At 39.7% G+C, this 25587-nt stretch overlaps 1 protein-coding gene across 2 annotated transcripts; it reads right to left on the bottom strand.

Annotated features, from left to right (window-relative positions):
- Nucleotides 1–4611: 4611 nt before the first annotated feature.
- Nucleotides 4612–25508, bottom strand: LOC124071179 (GDNF family receptor alpha-4-like). 2 transcript variants are annotated; one of them, XM_046411658.1, is made up of 8 exons: nucleotides 24954–25508; nucleotides 14368–14652; nucleotides 14160–14252; nucleotides 13685–14054; nucleotides 11586–11695; nucleotides 10969–11103; nucleotides 8768–8904; nucleotides 4612–7161 (listed from the first exon to the last, which is right to left on the bottom strand). In XM_046411658.1, exons 1-8 carry the CDS (start codon nucleotides 25006–25008, stop codon nucleotides 6958–6960), a joined length of 1389 nt encoding a protein of 462 aa, XP_046267614.1. In that variant the 5' UTR covers nucleotides 25009–25508; the 3' UTR covers nucleotides 4612–6957. The 2 variants fall into 2 exon arrangements, with proteins under 2 accessions (XP_046267614.1, XP_046267615.1); XM_046411659.1 differs by having other exon boundaries at nucleotides 14368–14634; nucleotides 24954–25506.
- Nucleotides 25509–25587: the final 79 nt, after the last annotated feature.

Here is a 25587-nt window from a genome sequence, read left to right as displayed (position 1 = left end):
ATCTGAGGTAAAAGCATACAGACTTGCAGTATACGACCTGCGGTATGGATATAACTGTTTGATTAGCGTTTGAATGTATTAAATAAGATCCCTTATGAACTTGAAACTTGACAACGGGTTACAGATTCTTGTCATATACCTGCGCAGAACAATAAAATCCTACAAAAGAAAATGAAGTTGTGGATTATTAAAATGTTTTCTTATTTATGATCTTTTTCTTATTTATTTATGTCCTCAGTTCCCCCCTTGTTTCTGTAATTGACAGGTAATTTGGGCGGCTGCAGTTTCTTCGTGTTAATACTTTTACCCTGACTGGTGAAAAATGGTGGTTATACAGAGCTTTAGATCATCTCCACTGACAGATTCACGTCAGGAGGACTTTCTCTCTTTCTCACATGCAATCACCATAAACTGAAAGTAGGCCTGTTTACTTTGCAAAATGTCAGAGCACATTACAATCAAGATTTCCCACACATGGATGAAAATAATTGCATACCATCATCACCTTTGTTGATGTGACGGAAATCTGCTCCACGGGTACTACAGGTGTTGTTTTTATTTCTACAGAAAGTTTCAAGGATAGGATACAAAATGTTGTTTTGTATTTTTTGAAAGATAAGGATTTGAGAATGTAATCATGAACAATTGGCCAAATTCAAAGTCATAATATACTTGAAAATGCTATTAATGTTAATTTGAGCATTTCATCAAGTAGAAGCGAAAAAGTTTTCATTTCCTTTCAATTCCCCTGAGTCACACACAAAGAGTCTGAATTGTTGAAAGATTTGCACAGAAGTCTCAGCAGCCATGTTGGCTCTCTGCATGTGGCAGTCAAGAGTCAGCAGGGGCACAAGCTCTGTGAAATTGTGGGAGGTAAAGTGTCAGGTGAGACGTTCTGGTTCAGAAAATTACCACAATAATGATTCACAAGGCAATTTGGGCACACAAAAGAAAGCAGAGGAAAAATTAAAAAAACAGAAATTTTCCAAAAATGTTTCCAAAATGTTGAACTATATAAATAATCTAAGAGGTCACTATCAAAAAAGAACATTCAGCTGTTGCTCTCAGACCACTATTACAAAATGCACCTTTGTGTAAAAGCAATGCTGGGGACCTTTAGCAAGCACCACTCTGGGAACTAAAAGCCTGAAGTCCATTTGCAGCACATCACGGTAACAGAAAATGTCGAACATGCACAGAAAGGAACAATGACTACCATTAATGTGAGGCCTGTTCTACTACAGTGAAAAATATCCAAAAATACAAGCATGACGGTTGCAGGGCAGAGCTGAAATGAGGCTCTTTCAATAACAGCAATAGCACAGCACTTGCTTTCACTGATTAGTTCAAGGTGTGTTTATCAGTGAAGACACCCACAGTTGTGCTTTCTGATGATGAAATCCTGCAGACACGTAACGAGGATTTGCTGAAAATCAGTTACATCTCCAATTCCTAAAAAAGCTGCGACACCGTCTGAAACATAAATCAGAATGTGATCATTTGTTCATCTGTTCTGACACACGTACAGCCGATAAGTTTAATGTTTTTGTGAGTCGACTAAATTGATTTTTTGTTATTTTCAGGTTTCATCAGCACACTTCCAACTATTTGGAACAGGGACAACAAAACACTGGGAAAGTTATATTTTTATATATATTTTTATTCTACTTAATTTTCCTGACAGATTTAGTCACAAGTTACTTTTCAGATCGCAACTGTTCATACCCTTCTTGTCCAGTGATAACCATACATCTCCAAATTTGGAGATCTGAAGATGCGTGGATCCATCACTGGATGAGCTCATTACATTGTTAAGCACTGTCTGTTTCTAAATACCTCTACTTCTTTGTCAACTCTCATAGGCATCTTACATCATTTTGGCACGAAGGCTGAAATTTTTGGACTGTATTCAAGATTTGTGTTCTTGATAACTTTTTAAGTATTTTTTTTTATGTTTATCCAATGTCACATGTTTCTGTGTTTGTGTGGAGACAAATTCATGACAAAACACAAGAACAGCACACAATATTAGGAAGCAGGAGAGAAACTAAATGGGTGATCTGATTAGACTGCAGAGTTTCTAGCTGCACAAATTATCATATTAATAAGAAAGCCCAATTTTCCTCAGTGCTTTAAGATTTTGAGTTCATGCCTGAGTTCATATTAATACATTCTATGCAATATGTGACAAGTACTGTATGTTGGCATAGGATTATCTGCAAAAGAATGCACTGATTTACTTAATTATTAACCACATTAACATAATGCTTATCTTCTATATATATGTTATGAGGACGGTGCTGGGATATTAGGAAGCTCAAGTGCCTCCTGGGGAGGCACTGCGGCTCAGTTGTGATTACAGTAGCCTCACAGAAAGAAGGTCCTGAGCTTGAACCCAAACAGAGCTGTGCTGTGCATGCAGTTGTTCTCTCCAGTGTCTGCTCCTTTTTCTCACAACCCAAATTAAAAATGCTCAGCCAGTAGTATGCTACTGCTGATCAATTTCAAATCCATACAGTACATTTTTTGATTTTCTATTTCGAATGCATTCGCTGTTCCATGCAGCAGCTGGTTTCCATTAATGTCAGCAGACCCTGAAATTCAGTTGGTATGCACTTGAAACAGCATCAGTTGCCTAATTACAATAATTTCCCTTTAACTTAACTTACAAAACTCAGCAGTCAGAATTAATGACTGTCACAGTGGTGACAGAATGATTTATCGCTGTGCTCAAAATGCTGAAATTTCTCTATAGTTTTCACCATGCAGTCGAAAATTAGACTGGCACCTGAAGGCATCATCTGTAGAAAAACTGTCAGATGCAAGAGTGGTGCTAAATAAGTTCAAAAGATATCAAGTTGCAGTTTACATGTTGTAGTTCAGAGTCTGCACTGACAGATACACTGTCTGTTGTGACTGATAGAGAGCCTCCTTACATGGTGCAGTGACTATCACCTGAAACTCAATATCAGTAAAAAAAAAAAAAAAAAAAAAAAAAAAAAAAAGAGTCTGTGGTGGATCACAATGCTTTACATATGGTTGTTGCTGCAAAGAAGCTACAAATGCTAAAATGTGGCTGCTTCACCCACATCTTCAACCTGGCAGACCAGACGATCTGTGCAGTCAGTTTTCAATGCTCTATAACAATGGACAGAACACATTATGATGTCACAGTGAAGATGAACTTTAACCTAAACCTAAACCTAACCTAACCTTAATTATAAAATGTCATCACTTCATCATTTTATCCTATTAGATATTTGTGGAATTTATTTTATAAACAACATGTGAATTCTTGAGTTATGACTGAAAAATGTTTTACCAGGTCACCTTGATGTTGACCTTTCACCACCAAATTCCAATCATAATAATAATAATAATCACAGAGGATGCTTGTGCCAAATTTGAAGAAGCTGCCTCAATGTATGCACGTATCAGCACACAGACACAGGCATAAAAAGCACCTTAAACAGGAAAGTGCCATCGGAAAAATTCTACTATAAAGGCAGTAGCACAGATATCAATTAGCAAACTCTTCGGACCACAGTTAAGTTCTGCAGTCTTTAACATGAACATCAAGGCAACATCAACAGGCCTTTTTGGAGTGGATAGAGTTGCACAGAACCATCATTAATGTTAGTAATAACATTTGGGCTTTACTACTATGACATCTCAAAATGTCTACTGTGAAGAAGGCCTGTTTTCAGTGTTAGTTTAAGTGAAGATTAAAACTCAAGCTCAAGCACGTTTCAAGGCTTTCATGATTGATTTTAACTCAGAGAAATTAATAGAAACCCATAAAACTTAAACGGGAAAAAAGTTCTTTCTGACAGCGGCAGTCACACCACTGTTGGAAAAAGATTTAAGGTGTGATTTAAGAAGCAAATGGGTTAAAACATGTAAACCATTGATGTGGGGTTATATTTGGCCTCAGAAATTGGTGGCTACCAACCTCTTCTAAATACTTAGGATGGTTAAAATGCAGAAGATAATTTATCCCCAGGGAGTTTAATAAAGCTCAACTTAACTTTGCAGACAGCTGATTGAATTTGGACAGAAAAAGAACACAAAGGGCTAGTGCCCTCATGCTGTACTTTTTGTAATTAAAGTATGGGACCAATACCAGTTTCCATTACTGTCTCTGTTTTTTTACTCAAAATCATTCCACTGTAACTTGTTCCTGCCACAGTGGTGTCAGTTTGGATGTAGAAGCCCCAAGACCCTGTAATCACCTCCATCAGTCAGACGTTTAATTATAAATACGAGAGTTCTGGCCCAGTATGTAAAGTCTGGCTGTGAGCCAGAAGAAAACAGCGAATTATTTACAGTTTCTAAACCACCCTGTTTTTAACTGAAGCCATTAAAGTCCAAATAGTATCGACGCTGTATGTTTTAGCATGTATTTAAAGATTCCACGAAGGAGATTAACTCCCCAGTCTGCACTGAACATTAAACTTGACAGCGACTGTCTAGATTGCACCAGGATGAATTAGGCATTTCCTGCAGCACTTGTGAAAAGAACAAGTGTTCAGAGGATGAAAATATGAAAATATTCAAAGTTCATACACAGCAGTCTTTCTCATTGAAAGGCACTTTTTTCTGTCAGACATGAAAATTTCCAATGTGACTTTTATTCTTCTTTCAACAAATTGGCACACTGTTCTGCTATGTCACAAAATTACACAGTTGTTACACATCACAGTCAGAATTACTTGGCATGTTTGGTATGTCCTTAAAAGAAAGTTAGCATATGAAACAGTACATCATCTCCTAAATGGATTTTCAAGATATGAACTAAAAACTAATTTGATTCAAATTCACATCTTAAAAGAATGAATGGAGATTAAGCTTTTTTTTTTTCTTTGAAACTCGTCAAAAAATACAAGCCATGTTTAATGTAAATGTTTACTTTACATAGTTTACAAATATAAACAAACACTGAAATGTGAAAATACACGTAGACTCACATTCAGTCATTAAGGCCAGAGCCCACTGGATGCAATTACTGACACTTGTCACAGGATAATGTTTCCATTTATCAACATGTCTCTTCTGCAGCGTGGGACTCTTCTTATATTCAGATGTCAACAGATTTTGTAAAGATTTTGCCCAAATATGTTAATTTTTTGTAACTTCTAAGTTTGCGGTCAGACTTCAGGGCTTTGTTAACAGGCCTTTCCCTAAATCACTTCATTGCTTCCTGTAGCCAAACTCTCTACAAGAAAGTGGTCAAAAACCTGCATGATGTCATTCTGCCCTGAGGTGGGCAACAGTCACTACAGGTCTGCTAACCTTACAACATCCACTTAAGTCCGACTTTGACTTCTAAAAATCAAACCCAAGTCTGAAGTCGTGATGGACCTGCGCTCTCTGAAGCATAGTTCATTAGCTTCCAGTGCACCTCTGCTTTTATACTGAGCGTCCATCAAAGATTCATGTCAACAAACCATCACGTAAACAAGTCTAGCAGTGTAGGGTAGTGGACTATACTGCCTCCTCAAGTGATAAGGATGATTTTTGTGCAATATGTCTTGAAATTTTCAGATTTGATGTGTTTGAGGGCGGTGAGGTCAGTGGATGTCTGCTGTTTGAAGTCATGACTGAATCACAGCAATTATTACATTATGTACAATGAGTGTTTTTAAAGTATAACCACAATAAAACATCTTTCCTCTACAAAAACTTGACTTGACTTTACCTACATCCCTTATGCTGTGTAATTTCACAAGAAAATGAGCCATAGGAGAAAAAAAAATCATTAACATCAGCAAAAACTATTTCAGGCAGAGAGAAGCGCTCAATGTGCTGCTCAATGATCACAGCAGCCAGCAGGCTCTGCAGCCTCCTGTGTCCGTCCCTTTCTCCACGTCTCTCTCTCACAACATCTAAAGCACATGATGGGGACGGAGCATTAAACACACACGTCCTAAGGATAACAAAAAAGTGAGAGGGTATGACAGCAGTAAATTGGCTATTTCCTCCCCTGAGCCTTACTCCAGACTTTCCCTGCTGTGCAATTTGAATTGTGCGATAATTGCTCATGTTGCTTTTCTCTGCTCATCATTTCTACAACAGAATTTGATTTCATTACTGGAGACCGTGGCTGAATTCTCAGCCATTCACCCTGATAAAAATAATAATAATAATACTAAGAGGCATGTTGACAAAAGTGGCTAAGCAGAGTGACTGTTCCTCTCTGCTTTATAGTGCATAAAGTGAAAAGAACCAAAGGTTGAAAAGGCATAAGCTCTCTCATGACATAATGTGACAACATATTGGTTCACTTCTTATCAGCTTCTTAAATGAGGCAGTTCAAAAAATTCAAACACTAATACAAAGCAGTTTAAGTGTGGTGCAGTTTCTTATTAGCTTGTTGTAAAGTGGATTATCTTACTCAACCAAAGTATGAAGGAGGGAAGAGAAAGAGCCAGAGGGGCAACAGAGAAACGGATGTGACACGAGTCATGAAATAGAAATCAAAAGCTGTGCTCAGGCCTGGTTGCAGTAGAGTAGACTGGTTATGGTTTTTGGTAGCGTGTATAGTGGATGTGGCCTTGGGCAATGTGCTTCTTGTTATAAGAGGGGATGTACTTTGAGTGTGAAGCAGGCTCTAGATAGGGTATTTGCCCAGACAGCATTTCTAAATTCACCCGAGCACTCATATATCCGCTCACGTTGTTCGCTTCATAGGAGAGGACTCGAGCAAAGACATGGCAGATACCACAGGAGTACTGATATCTTTTAACTCTTGAGGAGGCAGTGATAGCAACTGAATCAACTAGAAACTAGAAACTGAATCACAACATAAAGTCAGGCTATATAAAAATGGAAAACAGAAGGAAAAAAAAGAAAACGAACATTTCTTCCTCCAAATGTCCTCGGTGGTTCATTCTGAGTGTGCTAATGGATTTGAAAGCAGTAGCGAGTGAAACATGAGCAGAGAATGGAACGGCGGTTTCAGTAGCTCCAACACTCCCAGTCCAGGATGAGTGCAGACAGCAGCAGCAGTAATGGCCACACGGGTACTGCTCGACCAGCTGCTCCCCGTTTACTCCCTCTAGCCCCTGGTTCAGTGTTAGAGTCCTTCTCGGAATATGGTGGGATGACGTTGAATTCCTCGCTTTCGTCCTCCTCCTGATCCTCCTGCTCACTGTCCTCCATCTGTAAAAGAGGAAAACGAGTGATTCTTCCAATTAACAGAAGTCGTGGAGCGTGGAAGGAAGTTCAGGATGCAAACTTCAAGCTTAAGTCCGCAAAATTCAAAGCAGAATTTAAAGCCACATGAAAATATCCTAAAGCTGCAGTCCAACAACCAGTAAGTTTGAACAGGATGTGCCATTATAGTGTTGTGTCCAACGTGTGTACTGAATAACAGAAGCATATGTCCATAAATGACAAGGGCAGCACACTTAAAGGTTATCTTTGCTGGTCTGCAGATAAATTTCTGCCACCAAATACTAATCACCAGCAGTTGTGTACGCGCTATATTTTCCTAAAAGCTTTTTTTTTTTAAGACTAATCTAGACAAACCAACAGAAGTATGAAACTGTTTATAATGGTAATAAACAGTAAGCTATAAAAAGCAATCATGTGTCACTGTAGGTAAGAAAACAATAATCATATCATAATCATAACATTAACAATATTGGCAAAAATCCCAAATCTACATCAACATCAAAATCTATTTGATAACTTCTGGGCTCAGAACCAGTCTGTCCATCAAGATAAGTGTCAGAGCTTTGCTGCTGACGGAGTGCAAACACAGTGTGACATTTCCAAGTAGGTGCGGCCTTTGCACATCTGATTTGTGTTCCTCCACACACTTGCTGCTCTAACCTGTCTACACCTCTCTACACAGACTTCACCTACAATTGTTTTGTGACAAACTGTGATTTGAACTGTACAAATGTCTTCAAATGTAAAAATGATGACCGTGAGAAACAAACTGAAGGCACAGGCCAGCACTCCAAAATCCGACACAACAGTAATGCAAAAGTAACTTCTAGTTAATGAAATGTTGAAAACTATGTTTAATGTTCTCTTCGTGGGGTTACTAGCTAGAAAGATCATATGTTTTTAGATCAGACCTTTTCTTTATTCTGAATTTCACTTTTTAATCTCCACTCAGAATGGCCTCCTCATGTCATGAGCATCACAGGAAGTCTATTGTTACTCATGTTGTCTGTTACTATTGTAGCAAAGAAATCCATGTCCTAATTTTAATGGGAAATGGAGCTTGAAATCTTTTCAAATCAAAGCTTAATAACTTAATAAGAAACTGAGACATCTCACTCATTGATGGCATGAGAATGCATCATCTCAATTTCAGTGCTACATAATAATTAGGACACTGAAATGAATCGTCTTTAAATGATGTGTATATCTGGATGTCCGATATGCAGGCCTTCGGTGGCAGGGTTTCAGAGCTGTATGGAACTGTAAAAAGGAATAGAAGGAAGAGGAAATGCAGAATGAGGAGGATTAAAATGGGGAGAAAATGGGGAATTCAGAGCAGATGGGTGTGCATACATGAATATTAACAGTAAGGGCTGAGTCTAACGCTACAAACACCTACGGCTAATCCTCAGACACAATGAGAAGTAGGGGTAGAGGATGGAGCTGCTGGGCCCAACTCACTGCTGCAGTGATGATACTGTGTTACCACCTGATAACACAGTCAACCTCTTCTTTCAATTCAGATTGTAGCAGGCGACTCACAGTAGCATATGGTGATAGAGTGAAGAAGCAGGGAACGCTGTCTACTTACACTGTTGAATTCAGGGAGGGTGTTAACGCTGACATGGACCCTCTCCTGGTAGATGCGTGGGGATGGCTGAGAGGCTGGCATGGGTGTGTTTTCCACAGGAGGTGGTGCGGAGATTCCCATGGAGCTGATGGCTTTGCCTGAAACAGAAGCAGCAGGGGCCATCTTCATTAGGTTTATATCGTTATTCATCCTTGAAGCATCGCCAAAATAACACTTTATAATAATTTATTTATTTTATTTTTTATTATATAATTTTAGAACTAACAACACTGTAAATACATGACTGGGCAAAATGTATTTGAATGTTCTAGTTAGAAACTTACTTGTATTTCTAACACAACTACTGGAGCGCCATTAAATTTGGCGTACATGTGTCTGTCCCTGTGTGAATGAATTGTAATAATGTTGGTGATTTGGTGATATTTCATCTCCCCAGCCTTGCAAGTCCAGACCAATTCACGAATGATTATTAGACTGGACCTCTCATTTCATTTTTGGTTTCAGTGAGTGCAGATCAGAATGCCTCTTGGCACACTTGGATAAACCTACAAACAGTCAGAGCAACTAAACTTGTGACGTAGCGCTGAGTGACACATGCATGTTAGCTGTTAGGTTAGAATTTCTTGTTGTTTGTCACTTTTACTGACAGGGTTATATAAATTCTGTTATAACCAATTATTGCCCATCACTTTTCATGTATTTAATGATAATGAGGCATAGCCTATTTAACAGCATTTAATCATCAAAAACAACTCAATCACAATAGCATTTAATATACAGAATAAATTTGCAGATTATGAATATAAGGGTGTGTAGAGGAAGGATGAACAGAGACACTAAAACACAGCGTCCAGCGTGCCTAAACAGGCAAATATGAATGATTAGAGGAGGGGAATCTTTCTAGATTTAGTTACCTCTGCCATATACAGCTCGTGTACATGTGGTTATTCACAGTGCTGTGTGTGAATTACTTAAGATCACAGTAGATTGCCCTCAGTCTTCCAATCTGTCAAAATGATAGACGGCCTTCAGATTTTTCCCTCACTGTTAAAAAAACAGGACCCCTGCATTGAGCTTGCAGATTTGTCTGGGCCCCAACCTCATCTCATGTTATCAACAAGTCAAATTGTTGTCCAATTTTAGTAGTATGTTTCGTTTTGTTTTGTTTTTGTGTGTGTGTGTGTGTGTGTGTGTGTGTGTTAACAACGATTTTTGATGATCAAGAGATGACCAAGAGAAATAATGTAGTGTTGGAAGAGTGAACATAGAGAGCTCAGATTTTTTTCCCTTGGTTTTCAAAGTGAGATCCTTGATGAGGTTCAAGGAGCTCCCCAACAAAAAAAAAAATATTATATTATTATTATAATATATATATATATAATATATATATTCACTATAATTCCATATATAAGTAACACAAGGACAGGATGTGTGACTACTTTGATCATGAGTTTCATACATTTCAGTAATAAAACATCCAAAAGCTTCTTATGTTAGGAAATCTGATCAAATGGGAGTCTGTGGCCTAAGTTTTGTCAGTTTAGGGGTCCTTGACATGAAGAAGAGAAAACCATTGGATTTGCTGGTCTGTACCTACACACACTTAAAACAAACTGATCATTTTTATTCTTTTAGCATTACTCAGTACATAACAATTGCAGTGACTTTTAGACTTAAACTGTGCTTCTTGAGAAGGATATTTTTCCAACCCTGCTGGCTTGGCACCAATTGAACAAGAAGCCACTTTATGTTCATCAGAATTGGAGAAATTATTCACTGACTGCAGGGAACTTGGAAATCACATTCATATTTGGCAGGGGATTAGACACAAGGGAGGCTGTCTCTTGCCATTTATTTATTTATAAGAAAACATTACGGTTCAGTGGTTTGCCCTCTCAATCATCAATAATGACCCACCTCATCTGAATTTTATATTAATGCACATTATAAAATACTCAGAAGATCAATTTAGCCTGTATTCAGATTCAGACAGCTAAAAAGTATGATGATGTAATGTCAGAATAAACAGTGTTTGCAGGTAGGAAACATCAGTCACATAAATAACTGAATTGAATCATAAGAACATTTAAATGCATCTACATGATCATATACAGATTCAGTTTCAGGAAACTCCTAAAACTGATATGATGTTGTAGCCCTGAAGGTATATTGTACTGCACGCCATAACCTGTCGTACTCACGCAGACATAAGTTGTTGTTGAACATATGTAGGATGCGCTGACAGCCCTGCCATTCGTTCCCACTGCCATCACATGTGCACCACTGGGACACTTCTGTGCTGCTGTTGCTCACATAGTTGGGAGTCATGATGGTTCCTGGTAGGAGGAAGAAGACAAAAGTCCTAGGTGCAACTTTACACACTTTTGAGGTGACATTTGCAACGCCTCTATAATAAGTAAGATGCTGTCAACTCAACTCATTAGTTCCCGAGAATCCAGCATCGCCAGATCTTCATGTTGATAATTGCAGGTACACAAAATTACTTTTCGAAAAACATAGCATGAGAGGTTAAAATGAAATAATACTACCTGGATTATTTCGTAGAGCTGCTATAAATCTAATTTTTAAATTAAGTTCTTTAAAGTCCCCAGAGCAGCTTCTTGATACTTGACCGTTTATGAACCCCTGTAGAGTAATTTTGTGCAGCAAAATGAAAATAATATTTAAGCCAAATGTCACCGTTAGATATCATCTGATGATTTCTAGAAACAAGTCCATTGAACAGTTATCTTTTTTTCCCAAACTTTTCCCTATTTCAGTTTCCTCCACTTCTTTAATTTCTTTTCTTCCATCTCACCTATGAGTCCAGCGTAGGCCTTCAGGCACATGGCTCTGCTCTCTCGCACACAGCCTGAGGCAGACAGAGGGGAGGGCTGGCAGTTGTGTTGGAAATCAGCAAGTCTGGATCTAAAACACACACACAAAGACAGCAGGGAAAACTGTTTTTCATGTGTCAGCACAGAAAAACAGAGTGTGTATTTTAAATTGTTTTTACAATGAAGTTAGAGCGAAAACGACACAGACCATAGTGTGAAGAAGTGCAAAACACAGAACAGAAATAGATAGCGGGGCCGTCCACAGTGGACTGTTAGGCCACCAAAAGCTCCCACCTTTCTCTGAAAACCTAATCAGACAACTTTCTTCTACGATATGAAAAAAAAGAAAAACAAGGAAAAACAAGAAAAGTCTGTATTGCATTGTACGTCTGCTGTCACACATACAGTAGTTTTCCTCAAAGGTAATCTAAGAGCTTTATACATGATAAATTCTACAAGTAGACACCCAAGGTTCGTAAGTATTCTCTTCTACATCCACACAGAGTCTGAATCAACCTGTCATTTGTAGCTGAATCACTTCATGAATAATGCAAAGCAGATCTAAGACTGTATATCTTTCGCTACAACTGAACACACTATAAGAAAGTGATGAGTGTTTCTCTGCTTTTTCCAGCTTCTCAGAGGAAACACGTGGCAGCCATGAGTTTGGATCACAAGAACCTCGTGTTGGCTGTACTTACTGCTCCTCTCTTTGGTTTTAAAATATGTTACTAATATGGGGGGGATTTGGCAATACAGACTAAAATTAACCTTACAAAAGCCACTCTCATCATACTAATGAGGAGCGATGAGGCTATGAACTCTGGACCACTAAAAGCAACCTCTCTGACAATCTTGGAAACATTAATCCTCCTTGAGTTGTTGTGGTTCCAGATGAATTGTCACCTGCTTATATTCCACTACCATCAGTGAGAAAAGAACACATCAAAACAAAAGCGGACTCTTTGTTTTTGAGTGTTTGAAATTTGAGCTAAGAACTGAGTAAATGTATGGTCACAGGCATCCAGCGAGTCTGCTGTTTTCAGGTATTGTATTTTCGTGCTTACATGGCCACTTGGCACTGACAAACCTGTTGAATGTATTTCTTTGGTCATAAAACACTTGCATCTGAGAAGATTAAATGTTGTGACATCTGCACTGTTTACATACACGTTTAAATCAGCTAGTGGTCTTCCCTTCTTTCTTTAGGAGCATAGATGAATGTAGTGCACAACCAAGTGTTGATCATTGCAATAGCATGGAACCAATATATGTTATATAGCTTGAGGCTTAAACTGGTTTGGATTCATACTGCTAACATGAATGCACATGCTTTTGCATGATATTAGAGCAGAAGATTTGAATTTGAAAGAATCTGAATTAATAAATTGGGTGACAGGATTTCAGTCAGTGACTGTTTCTATAACTATACTTCAGGAGCATTTTTTTTATTCAAATATATCAAATATGCCAGGGGCAGCCGTGGCCTAGAGGTTGGAGAAGCGGCTTGTGATCGGAGGGTCACTGGTTCGTTTCCCCCACCAGACGAGCAGGAAAAACTTGGGTTTGGTGGAGTGATTAATGCGAAAAAAATGCTACCAACCTCCAATAGCTGGCTGATGTGCCCTTGAGCAAGGAACAAGGAACCCCCAATTTTCTCCCTGGACGCTTGATGCAGCCCACTACTCCTGTGTGTTTCACTGCATGTAATTTGCTGGGTGTTGCATGTGTGTGTTCAACTAAGGATGGGTCAGATGCAGAAGACAAATTCAGTGTATGTAAAAATATATATACTGCCAAAAAAGTGATTCTTAATTCTTAATATCTGATGGCTTTGATGCTCTTCTCTTCCCTTGTATTACAATAAACTCTTTGGCTTTTGGATTGTTGTTCAGAAAACTAGAGCTATTGGAAAAAGTCACTCTGGGTTATATTTTACTATTTTATGAAGTATGTACTTGCCAAGTTATTCTTTGTGGTTCATTTGCAGATGATTTTCTGACACTTTATACCTTGTTTATTTGTAAAACGCCTTGTTAGGACAATCTGTACTATAATCATACCCAAACAATTACCTTACCTACACAGCTCATCTCTGGTGCAGTAGTTTTGCAGACTGAGGCAGTTGGGCTTTCCCACTCTTTCCTCCCCTCTTCCATTCTCCTCATAGGAACATGATGGGACGATGGTTTTCCTCCGGCGTTCCCCACAAAGAGTGTCAGAGCAGGGACAGAAGAGCAGAGAGAAGCTGTACTCCTCTGGCACACGCTCCAGGAAGCGCCGCAGGGCTTTGTGGCATTTCTGGCGGTTACAGCTGTTGTCAGAGGCTGTTGCTCGCTTTGTGCAGGCTACAACATATTCTGACCGCAGGGAGCCACATTTCTCATACAGGCCACAGTCCTGGGCTGCCTTCAGACACTGGTTTTGGCCATCCACAGAAAGAGAGGAAGCTGCAGACCATCAGGAAGAAAACAGTGTAATAATCAGAAAATAAAAATCACCACATAAAGCAATTTTGCTGGCAAACTTTAAGATATTTGTGATGAGAGCAGTACCTGCCATGATGGAGGCCATACGTGACATCTCAATGTTTCTCACCAGATTTAATTTCAGTTCCTCATATGGTGACACGTTATACTCATCATATGCTAAAACAGACAGCAGTGAAGATTTTTGTCACATGGATAAAGCAGCTGAGAATCTAAAAAGCCCCTCCACTCCCCTCACAGAAACACACACAGATGTGACAATGCTTAAACCCACCTGCAAATCTCACAGTCCAGTAGACCCTGAGGCAGTGTTCTTCCCTGCGAGAGCCACGCTGACACTTGCAAACTTGAAGGGGGTGGTAATGCTGCAAGGAGTTCTGGGCTTCCAAGCACTCCAGGCGGGCATCTGGGCCAAGTGGTGACACGGCCTCCTCAGCTGCACAGTACTCCAGCAGGCGATAGAGCACCATGCAGGAGCGCTCTTGGATGCAGCCCTGCTCCGCCACCAAACAGTCAAAGGATGCAGATGCTGGCACACTACCTGCAGGAGAGGCTGATACTGTCAGTGTTACCACCAACATGTGCAAAGCAACTGGGTTATTGTCCAGCATCAGTCCTTAAGTTAAATAGGCTGAAATAAAAGGTTGAGACATCCCAACAGAAATCAATAAATCAAATGCTTTTGCAAAAACAAGTTTGGTGTCTGTGGTTGTAGCTCACCCATTCATTTACGGCCTACCAACATACTCAACTGCACTATATAGACAAAAGTATTGGGCCACCTGACCATTACACTAACAGGGACTTTATTAAAAACAACAACAACAACGACAACTATAATAATAATAATAATAATAATAATAATAATAATAATAACGTTATTTATTTAGCACCTTTTAAAAACCATTTTATTAAAACATTTAAAATCAGAAACTACAGATTAAACACAAGAACAATATAGAAAGTAAATACAGACAATTGACAACTGCCAAAATGTAGGAAACTGAAAAATTACAAGCAGATAAAGGATGGAAATAAAAAATTAACTGACAATAAACGTAGGAAATTGAGTATTTAAAACCAATACGACAAAAAGACCATCAAAAGATGACATCACATATAAACCAGACTATAAAAATGGGATTTAAGAAGTGACTTAAAGGAAGTCACTGACTTTGCAAGCCTTAAAGCCGAGGAGCCCTGACTGCAATAGCCTGGTCACCTTCAGTCATTAACCTTGACTTTGGAATGACCAGGAGGTCCCCACCCGAGAATCTCAAGCTGCAGGTCATCAGTAAAATCTTAAAAAAATCTAAAAATCTAAAATGGACAGGCAGCCAGTGGAGGAAGGCTAGGATAGGGGTGAGGTAATGACATCTGTTAAAGTCAGTGAGAAGCCTACCTGCTGTGTTCTGAACTAGCTGGAGGCGTGAGAGGGACTTATGATATCATATTGTAAATACACAGACAGCTTTGCAGTTATAACAGCTTCCACTCTTCTGGGAAGGCTTTCCACAAGATTTTGGAGTGTTTCTGCCCATTCATGCAGTAGAGAATTTGTGAGGTCAGACACTGATGTTGGGCAAAAACAGTCTCCGTTTCATTTCGTCCCAAAGGTATCGGGTGGGGTGGAGGTCAGGACTCTCTGTGTGGGCCAGTCAAGTTCTTCTGCTCCAAACTCATCCAACCATGTCTTTGTGGACTTTGCTTTGTGCAATGGGGCACAGCCATGCTGGAACAGAAAAGAGCCTTCCCCATAGTGTTGCCACAAAGTTGCCAGCATAGCATTGTCCAAAATGTCTTGATATGCTGAAACGTTAAGATTTCCCTTCACTGGAAGTAGGGGGATGAGCCCAACCTCTGATAAATAGCCCCATATAGAGGTCTGGATACTTTTGTCTATATAGTGTACCCGCACACACTCTGCCTGTGCGCTCACAGCCTGTTCCTACAACTTTATCAATCCTGGCTTGAAGGCAAGATGAGGTGAGTGCACTCTATAGACCCTCCACTGTATTACTGTAATGTTCCAAATTGTTAGATTAAATTGAAAGCACACAAGTGTAATAGAGAAGCAATGTGGGCGAAAGCTCAGTGTTCCTCAGAAACGTCTCTTGGATAATTTAACAACACTGTAGTGATGTTATGGTTAGAATAATTTCATAATTATTTCTTAATTTTCTCGTTGGGACTCCTAGTTGACTTCGCTCTGACGTTTTTATGTACACAGTCTTACAGGGTACCTTTATATTAAGGTACCTTTTTTTTCAGCACAGTGTCTCAATGTGCACTAATGAGAGCTTCATATCCATCCAGGCTTTGGGAAATGCTCCAGCACACCTCACACTGTGGGGGTAGGTTCTGCTGTTACTCTCATCTTTCTAATCACAGGCAACACAGCTATTGGATAAGCGAGTTCAACACATGTCATCATACATTTTGAGAGATTCTGTCAGTTTATGGAGCCATCCTGTTAAGTTTCAGACTGGGCAGTAGGGCAATGCTTTGTCCTGCTCCTTGCACATTTATTTTTCTTTTCATATTGCATATCACTGCTTCATAACATGAGGACTTTGGCAGTTTTTTGTTTGGTCTGTTCAAGCACTTCATAGAAACATGGGCATCCAAGATTTGAGGGTCAGCTGCCAGACAGCACTGCATTCCAAAGTTAGGCTGAAAATGAAACCCAAAAGATGACCAAACAAGGATGTTGTGAACAGAGAATTTGTTAGTTTCCTGTATGAAAGAGGATGCTGTTTGACAGCCAACTCTCAAGTCTTGGATGCCTCTCGGATCTTCCTGCTAATACTTGAACCACCAACAAACAGGCTGTAAAAAAAGTGTCCTCCCATGTGAAAATATAAAAAATTCTGGCAGTAAAAGGAAAGGCTACATGATGTTCACTGAAAAGGACTGCCTTCCTCAACCTCGAGTGCGGAGCAATATATACTATACACTTACTTATCATACTGGTATAAATACAAACTAACTGCAATCTGGAAGGCAGTAAATCTGCATCTTCAGGTTTATCACTGGCAGAAATGTAAAATATATTGGATAAAATGAGCTAGAATATATGAAAACACTGATGTGGTGTTTGAATGTTTTGCATGTGACATATTTAGCATCTTTAGAAACATGTACTCATGGATGTCTTGGACAAAAGCACTGCTGTTGTTATTGTAAAAGGACACAAGAACAGCTGGAGGCAAAACCCTTTGAAGCAGGGTCCCTTCCACTTGGAACAAGCTTTTCACTAATGTCAGACACACTTGTAACACTGCAGACAAAACCAAGTGATTCATGGCAGTTCATCCTTTTTGTTCATCTGCAGTTCATCTGAGGCAAACATTTTTCATCTGACAGATGATTCAGCACAGATTACACCTACAAAATAAGTATAAAGATAAGATTGCTAAATACAAAATATGCTGGGTAACACCAGCCACATTTGCGCTAAAACAAATGCACAATTCAGTAGAAAAAGTCATGCTGGTCCACAGTCGACAATCATAAAACAGACATAATACTGCTTCACCTGACAACAGTTGTCACATAGAAACTGACAAAGTTTAAATTACACATTAAAGCCCAGAGGCTTGTTTCCTTTGTGAGCCTGTGAACAAGCCTGGGAGCATCGACCATTAAGAGAGTTTTGATTGGCAGTGGTCTGTACAGAGTAACAGAAAGCAAAAAAATACGAATCATTTCATGATAATGATTGTTGCTCTGTGAAAAACACAATGCAGGAAGGCCAGAGGCAGCCAGAGGGAGACGAGAGAGAGAAAAAGAAAGGCTTCTTCATGAAACTGCATTCTGATGGAGCATTTCAGGAAATTAATTTTCTCAAATGTGACACATAATTGTCCCCACAAATTACATTTTATACACAGTGATTCCAGAGAAAGAAAATAGCTTGGGTAGGCAATATGCTCCCACTTTTTCTGCTTTATCTCATTAATTTGCTATATCCTGTCACTTTTTAACTGCAGAATGAGATAGATTAGCCGACATTTAAATATGTTGTGCAACTATAAAGAAATAGGAATCTGTGTTCATATTCATCTGTGAGCCAACATCTGTGCTTATTTTATCCTCACATGTACTTATACTTCAGTGTGTTAACATATATATCACACAAGCTCATCCACAAACACACACGCACAAACACACAGCATTGTGTTACATTGGTCACACACTTCGATTAAGTGCCTGCTGACTGGCGGCACAAAGCACGGCTGCAATCCAATTCTGCTGCTGCATGTTTTGCAATCTCAGGCGCCACATGAGGTCCACGTCTCACTTTGGCATGAGACATATCATAAACAGAGGCTCTGCTTCATTGCCGCTGCAGGAAACCTGCCAAGGCTACTGCGGTGAATCCGTGGGGAGAGGTGGGAAAAAAAAAAAAAACACGAGTGACACACAAGGCCAAGGCAGTGAGTCATACTCACAGTAACAGCTCCCCGAGGTATGTAAAGGTGATAATTACCTGTCTATCTATGCATCATGATACCTGGATGCTTATCTGTAAGTATTAAAGTTCTATAGCTGCAATTTAAAGAGGCTTCATGCAATCTCCAGTTCATGCACTATTTCTTCACAGTGTTTGCTCCCCCCAGCTTACCACTGATAAAGAGAGACTATCAGCACTTTTAGTTTCTCAGAGCCTTTCTTTACTCACTCACTCACTCTCACACACACACACACACAAATAAGAAAAACTTCTAGAAAGTAAAGAGCAGCTCTGTTAAATCTTGTCCAGCTGACAGGTCATAATTATTTTAACGACATGAACATCATACAATGTCATGATGATAAAGAAGCACTGCGCTCACACTATGCTGTCAGAGATAAGACAAGCTGGTAAAGTAAAAGTCGGGGTTAAAGGAATTGTTGCAGTGTGTGTTTAAAGAAAAAAGAATAAGGAGAGAAAAGCGAATGGGAGATAGATTACTGTGATTTGTGAGCCATAATACACCCTATTGATTTCTCACTGGGGTGATTAATAGAATTTGTGAGGCAAAGCTGATGAAGGTTAACGCCACGAACGGCAAACCACACGCCACATACAGACGTTCACGGGGAGCGAGGTGGTTTGGCAAATTTCTCTTCCATCCTTTTAAGCACGTGGGATGAGTTGCAGAGCATCCAGATTGTTGGGCAGTGATTTGATTTGAGAGGAAGCCGTGGAGGGACAGTGTGAGTCTGATGTGAAATGCTGTTGGGAGATTGTGACAGAAGGGACTTCTTGGAAGGAAGTCACAGGCAAAAGGAGGAAAAAGCAGCATGGTGACAAGACAGAGCAAAAGTGAGACTGGGTGAACATGCCTGCAAATTCTGCTACGTGTTACTACTTGCACTCCTGCAGTCAAACCAATGTGATTCTCGAGTGCTCTGTAGAGACTGTGTTTACATGTAATGTTCCACATAAAGGCCTGCTATGGAGTGAAATGAAATGCGTTCACCACCGCTAGCTGTATTTTACCTGTGAGCTTTTCATTTCAACTGTAGTTGAAGTGATTAGGAATTAGACGGAAAATGAATCATCAGCTATTTTAATAATCGATCATTTAAGTCTCTTTTAGGTAAAATCCACTTGTTCCGCCATCTTCAGTATGAATATTTACTGGTTTTCTTTATTCTCTGGTTTTCTTTATCCTCTTATTAAATTAGTATTTGTAGATTCAGTCAAACAAAACAACAGTGTGAAGATGTCACGTTTGTTTTGGGGAATTATGATCGGCATCAGACACTACAGTATTACCTGACATTTTAAAGAACTGATAATTAACTGACTAATCAAGAAAACATTCTGCGTGTTAACTGATAATGAAAATAATTGTCAATCGCAGCCCAATTCAGTTGCATTTTATACAACTGAAATGAAACTTCTTGAACTTGATGAGTCTAATGTTCTGTTGTGTCCATTAATGACACATTATTTTGAAGTTGTGACTCCATAAACATGAGGCTTAAAGGCCTGCGGTGTTTGCAGAAAAAACGTGAAAGTAAGTTCACTAACTGGTGTTGAGAGACCACATTGGAAAACATGGGACTAATAAATAGCTCTTAATAAGTAAGCTCCAGGACAATAGAACATATTTTTAAGTCAAAATAATGATTTCCCTGCTAAAATGCCTATTTTAGCTGAGTATTAAACTACTACATTCATCCGTTCATCCATTTTCTAAACTGCTTATCCATCAGGGTTGCGGGAGGGTGGGGCTGGATAACATGTGCTCATGTAGATAACATGAGTAACTAATAGAATATGCCAAAGCCTAAAAATCAAACACCTTAATTTAACACAAGCTTGATTAAAAACACTGCACCATCTCTTTAGGATCCCTGCATTGATTCATTGTTTGTAAGGACATGGACGTGCTTCTGGTTTGGAGTGAATCTTAACTTGTATCGGAACAAACTTGACTACTTACTGGTCCATCCTGTATTCGTGGATCGAAGGGTTTCCTCAGGATGGACACAGCTGGTTAATCAGTGCTGCTGAAAGCTCATTTAGGTCCTAATTGACACAAGCATTTCTGCAGAGCTCTAAATTTTCCACTTTTCACCAACTGGCTCATCACCTCTTAACATTCAACTTTCTATTATCATTATAATATGTTTGAAAGTTTACACATTCTCTTTGTTGTGAGGAAAATTCCTTCTAATTCAAGACATCTAATTCAAATGAACAGAAAACATAATACCTAAACACTGTTTCCAAACATCTCAACTGCCAAATAAACCATTTTTCCTTTGTTACTGTCATCTTTGCAACTCACTCCTCTCTGAATCCCTCCGTGATGCTGCACGTGCCAGATTTTATTATTCTCTTCATACTCTCTAACTCCATTTTTTTGACCAAATCATCCAAAATCTCTCCACCCTGCATGTGTCCTTTTCAAATCTTTCCATGAGCGGCTCCCGCAGACCACAGCGGTCGCGTGTTGTGTCTGGATGTGGAGCACACATGCTGTACAATCTCATTCAACAACCTGCACTATAACAATGCATCTTCTGTTCAAAGTCCACTCCAAAGAACAATTTGCTTCCTTTTTCTCCCCTGAATAATGCCCTGTCTTCACAAAGAGCTGTGATGTCATTCCATCGTACAACACAGGCTGAGACAGGTGCTTTGCCAGCTTCTTTCTGGGAAGTTGAAGACGTAACAAAGTGTCACACACCTTGATTCCAAAATTTCCTAGAAATGCTTTGCATGCATGGACAAATTACCTTTGTTTACTCCTTCATGTGTGCAAGCTAACAAGCCTCTGTGAGACTGAGGCGCTGAAACGTGCAGCACAGTTTCACTTGCCTTAGTAAGTTTTTTTGCACACACCTCACAGAGACGACTCCAGCACTGGAGTTATGTGCAGTCCCAAGATGACACTCGCAGTGAGGAAAAAGTGACTCAAGATGACCATTCTCATTATTGTGGCACACAGTAGAGACAGGAACAGTTCAACCAAAAGGGAGTAATATCTGAGAACACAACACATAGGTTGCTGGTAATGAGTGCTGTTTTCAAAAACTGCCAAAAAAAATGATTTGGCGTTTGACCTCAACTCTACCTGGGTGTACAAGAATCATCATTTCACATTCCGAATTAACACTTGCCAAGTGTATCCAGTATGGATGAGCTCTCGTTTAATGAGCCGAGCTGCTGGATTGTGCAGCCACATCACGCAGGCAACATCGCTTCTTCAGGTACTCAAAGCAAAATACATACTTGTATCAGGTGCCGCATTGGCCAGTAGGGATGTGTGAGGCCGTCTGAATATTTCAGGTTTCTGCCTTCTGCCACCCTCCTGCAGACTTAAATTAGTGCCAAATAATTTCTTGGTCGGAAAAGGGACACACAGATCTACTGTCTGTCGGAGCACACACACAAATTAGGAGTAACGAGGCAAAGACATAAATTATGCTGTCTAACATTTAAGCAACTTTATTTGTAAAAATCACTTGTCATTCAACAAGCTGTGTTTGGACTTTAGTTATCTTTGCTGCGAACATTTTAATTGAAATTGTTTCTTGTGTGCTCGTGCTATCAAATAGGTAAAATAATTGCATATTCAGAAATTGCATTTCATGAGTTATTTTTGTTTTGTTTTGTTTTTTTCATCTAAGTGGTGTCCAGCGGGAAGGTTGCCAGTTTAATCTTTGTGCGCTGTTGTCCTAAACGAAACTGAATTACAGGCACAGAGTACATAAAGAAAATGCATCAGCAGAAAGAGAGAAAAAAAAGGAGAGGAGCCCACAGCACTGTGGGAAAGACAAAGATAGGACTGGATAGGACTGGATAAACCTGTATGCAAGTGTCGAGGGCACTCTAACCCCTGCACAGTGTGTGTCTCAAATGCTCAAACCCTGGACTGAAACAGCTTGAGCATGCAGATATCAGCCCACTTAAGACCCGTGTGACTTTACAGAGCCTGAAAATGAAAATGACTCAATCTCATCCACTAAATGAAGTACCGAAATAGAAACGCTCAGCCACCAGTTGCACTCTGTACTGGGACTTCGTCGATAATCCACAGAGACCTGGCAGCAAATGGTTTAATGTCATTCAACAACAGGCAACCTTCCGTTTATTTAACTGGTAAAGGTATCACGTTCAAAGTGATCTCATGCAATAGTTGTGAAAGCTCTTGCCATTACACTTGTATTGTATTCTACAAATATACAGATGAATGAAGCAACGCATGCAAACCAGTAGAGAATAACTGACATGTCATTTGAGAACGAGGTGACACATACTGTTTAGAAATGATAAAATGTGTTTTACAGACATGGTGTCCTCATGGGAGACAGATGCCTGTAATCTCTAAAGGCAGGTGTGGTTCTCCTCTTTCATTCTGGATGGTTTAATCCTATGAAGACACATTAACAACAGTTAGCCCTGAGCTCTGTGGGGCGTCAGTGGTGACTGACATTTTTGGAAGGCTGCTGTCCAACTCCAAATTTCCCACTGCCACTGGTTCAGTCACAGTGTTGTCCAAGGCTGGACGTATTACAAGGTACAGACACATTGTGTGAAACAGCATACAGTTCAGACAGGCTATTTATACAACACCTATAGATCCAGACAAGGAGAGTCCTTTAGACTGACACTTAACAGGTTATAACAATGCTGGAAAACAGCAGCTCTACAAAGGAGAAGCAGAACAAAGATTCAGAGCTTTCACTTTCCTGTAATGACGTCAATTAACAAAACTGAAATCCAATAATTTATTTTGCAATTTGCTATAATGGAAAGAATTCAACATCATGACAGTCTGTCTAATTTGCATCTGCAATGACTCAGATGTCTATTAAATAGCACTTAAAAATAAATGCTTTTCTTGGTGTGATTCCACCTCAGTGTCTGGCAGGTGGGTTTGACACACCGGATGATATACTCGGTGCTTGTGAAGGTTTGACATTCACAAGAAAACATTCATCATTTTAAGATGCTAATCTCTAATGGGCAGCCTCACCTGACAGTACCTGCATCGTCGTGGATGCAGCGAAGCCCGCACCTCCTGTACTGCTGAACTAATCTTCACACTAGTACAGTATTTGCATACATTTCTGCATTAAAGAGCGCAGGGGGGGATCAGTGTTTCATATGAAGATTATTTTATGGGGTCTGTAATAAGAGTGGATCAGAATTCATGACCTGTAAGCAACCACATTCACATAATGACAAAGAACTGCTCGAGCTTGAGCACAGATGAACATTTATGATTCAAAATGACATGATTCAATATCAATAACCACAGATCAACAAGCTTTACGCTCCACTGAGAGATTCCTTATCCAGCCACAGTCACGTTATTAACTTCAATGATTATTATAACTCATTTTACAGGAGCTTGTGTGTGTGTGTGTGTGTGTGTGTGTGTGTGTGGTAGCAGAGGAGTCCAGTTTAATCTACTGTGATGTCAAATATCACACACAAATCTTTCACCATTGTTTGAACATTTGATTACCAATGAAGACAAAGACTTATAAAGCAGTGACATTACAAACCGGCACATTGTGTCACTGCCACGAAGTTATGAATTTTTGCCTTCATATCAAATCTTTTATCTTGTCAACTTTTAATGCGCATCTGATGATTTATCTTATGATATAAGTGATTTACATGATGTGGAAGCCAAAAGGCTTTCATGCACAGGAGAGGATCGCTTATTTTCACAATTCATGTGTGACATTTCCATGATCTGGGACAGTCTAATCAATATTTGGGAGATGAACTGCTCCATTTGGCCTGGATCCAAGGCAGAAATAACAGACCTGAACCATGATGTCATCCAGATGTAAAAACAAAAGCTGCTGCTATAATGAATAGGAGCTGGTTTTATAGACCTCTTAATTGTTATTTTGAGGGTCATCTCGAAAGTTTAATAGTGGAATAGAGCTGTATCTTCACTGAAAATGAGAATATCCTTAAGCTTCGACACACAGTCTTTACCAGACAAAGAATCCTCTGCCAGGTTACATGTGAGCGAAAATATACACATATAGATCATCTAAAAAGTTACCACTTTATGGTTAGGTTACTACTATAGTCTGGGGAATGTAAAATATACAGGGCATTACTATCAGCAGTATAAACAGAAATCATGTGTTCTGGATCTGAGAAGCTTGCATACAATTGATGGTTTTAATTGAAAGAAAATGGACAACATGCATGCATTCTTGTTCAGGTTTTTAGGTATTGGGGGAAGAAACACAAGCTCTCAGCCCCACACGACCTTATGTAACAGAGTAAAAGGATGATACAATCTCAGCGGTGTGGCAACACACACTATTCTCCATCTAAGACAGAGACACACACCAGATGTTAGTAATTAGAAATATGCTGCTTACCATGAGAGAAGACATTGAGCAGAAGTCCAATGATCATCATCCTGTCCGGTGACATTGGAGAGTTGGAGACTGGCAAACTCGCACCCGGCTCGCTTCAGCTCAGTGACCCGTCTCCTGCCACATCCAGCCTCCTGCTCCGCTGCTGCTGCGCCGGCAAGGACTGAGGCAGATCGGTGGGCTGGCGCCCAAAGTTGGCAAAGCCGAACTGTGCACACAACTGGAGAGATTCAAGTTCTCGCGATTTTTGTTGTCCCATCTATTTTTCGTGTCCCTGTTGTATTGATTTCTATCGGGCTCATATATTTACCAAAGATTTGTCCAGACAAACAAAACAAAAAAGTTTGGGCGTAGCTAATCAGCGGTCAGCTCGATCCAAGCGCGAGTTGTGTCGCATTTGGACCTGTGCGTGGTTGCGTCGCAGCTCCACAGTTGTCCAGCCAGAGTGGAGATCAGGGCGCAGAGACTGTATGGCGCATCTCTGTTAAAAGCGCAATGTGATTGGCCAATGAGACCGAATATGACTGCGGGGTATTAAAATGTGTCCTTTTGGAAAACAACTGAGTTGTAGGAGCCAAGTTCAGGAGCAAATATGATGGACGGCACAAGGTGCATGTGATAGATTGTACTGAGAAGC

The sequence above is a fragment of the Scatophagus argus genome, chromosome 14, assembly GCF_020382885.2.
Source record: "Scatophagus argus isolate fScaArg1 chromosome 14, fScaArg1.pri, whole genome shotgun sequence".
Taxonomy (NCBI): Eukaryota; Metazoa; Chordata; class Actinopteri; family Scatophagidae; genus Scatophagus; species Scatophagus argus.
The sequence above is the reverse complement of the archived record's forward strand: the minus strand, read 5'-3'. Positions and strand labels throughout refer to the sequence as shown.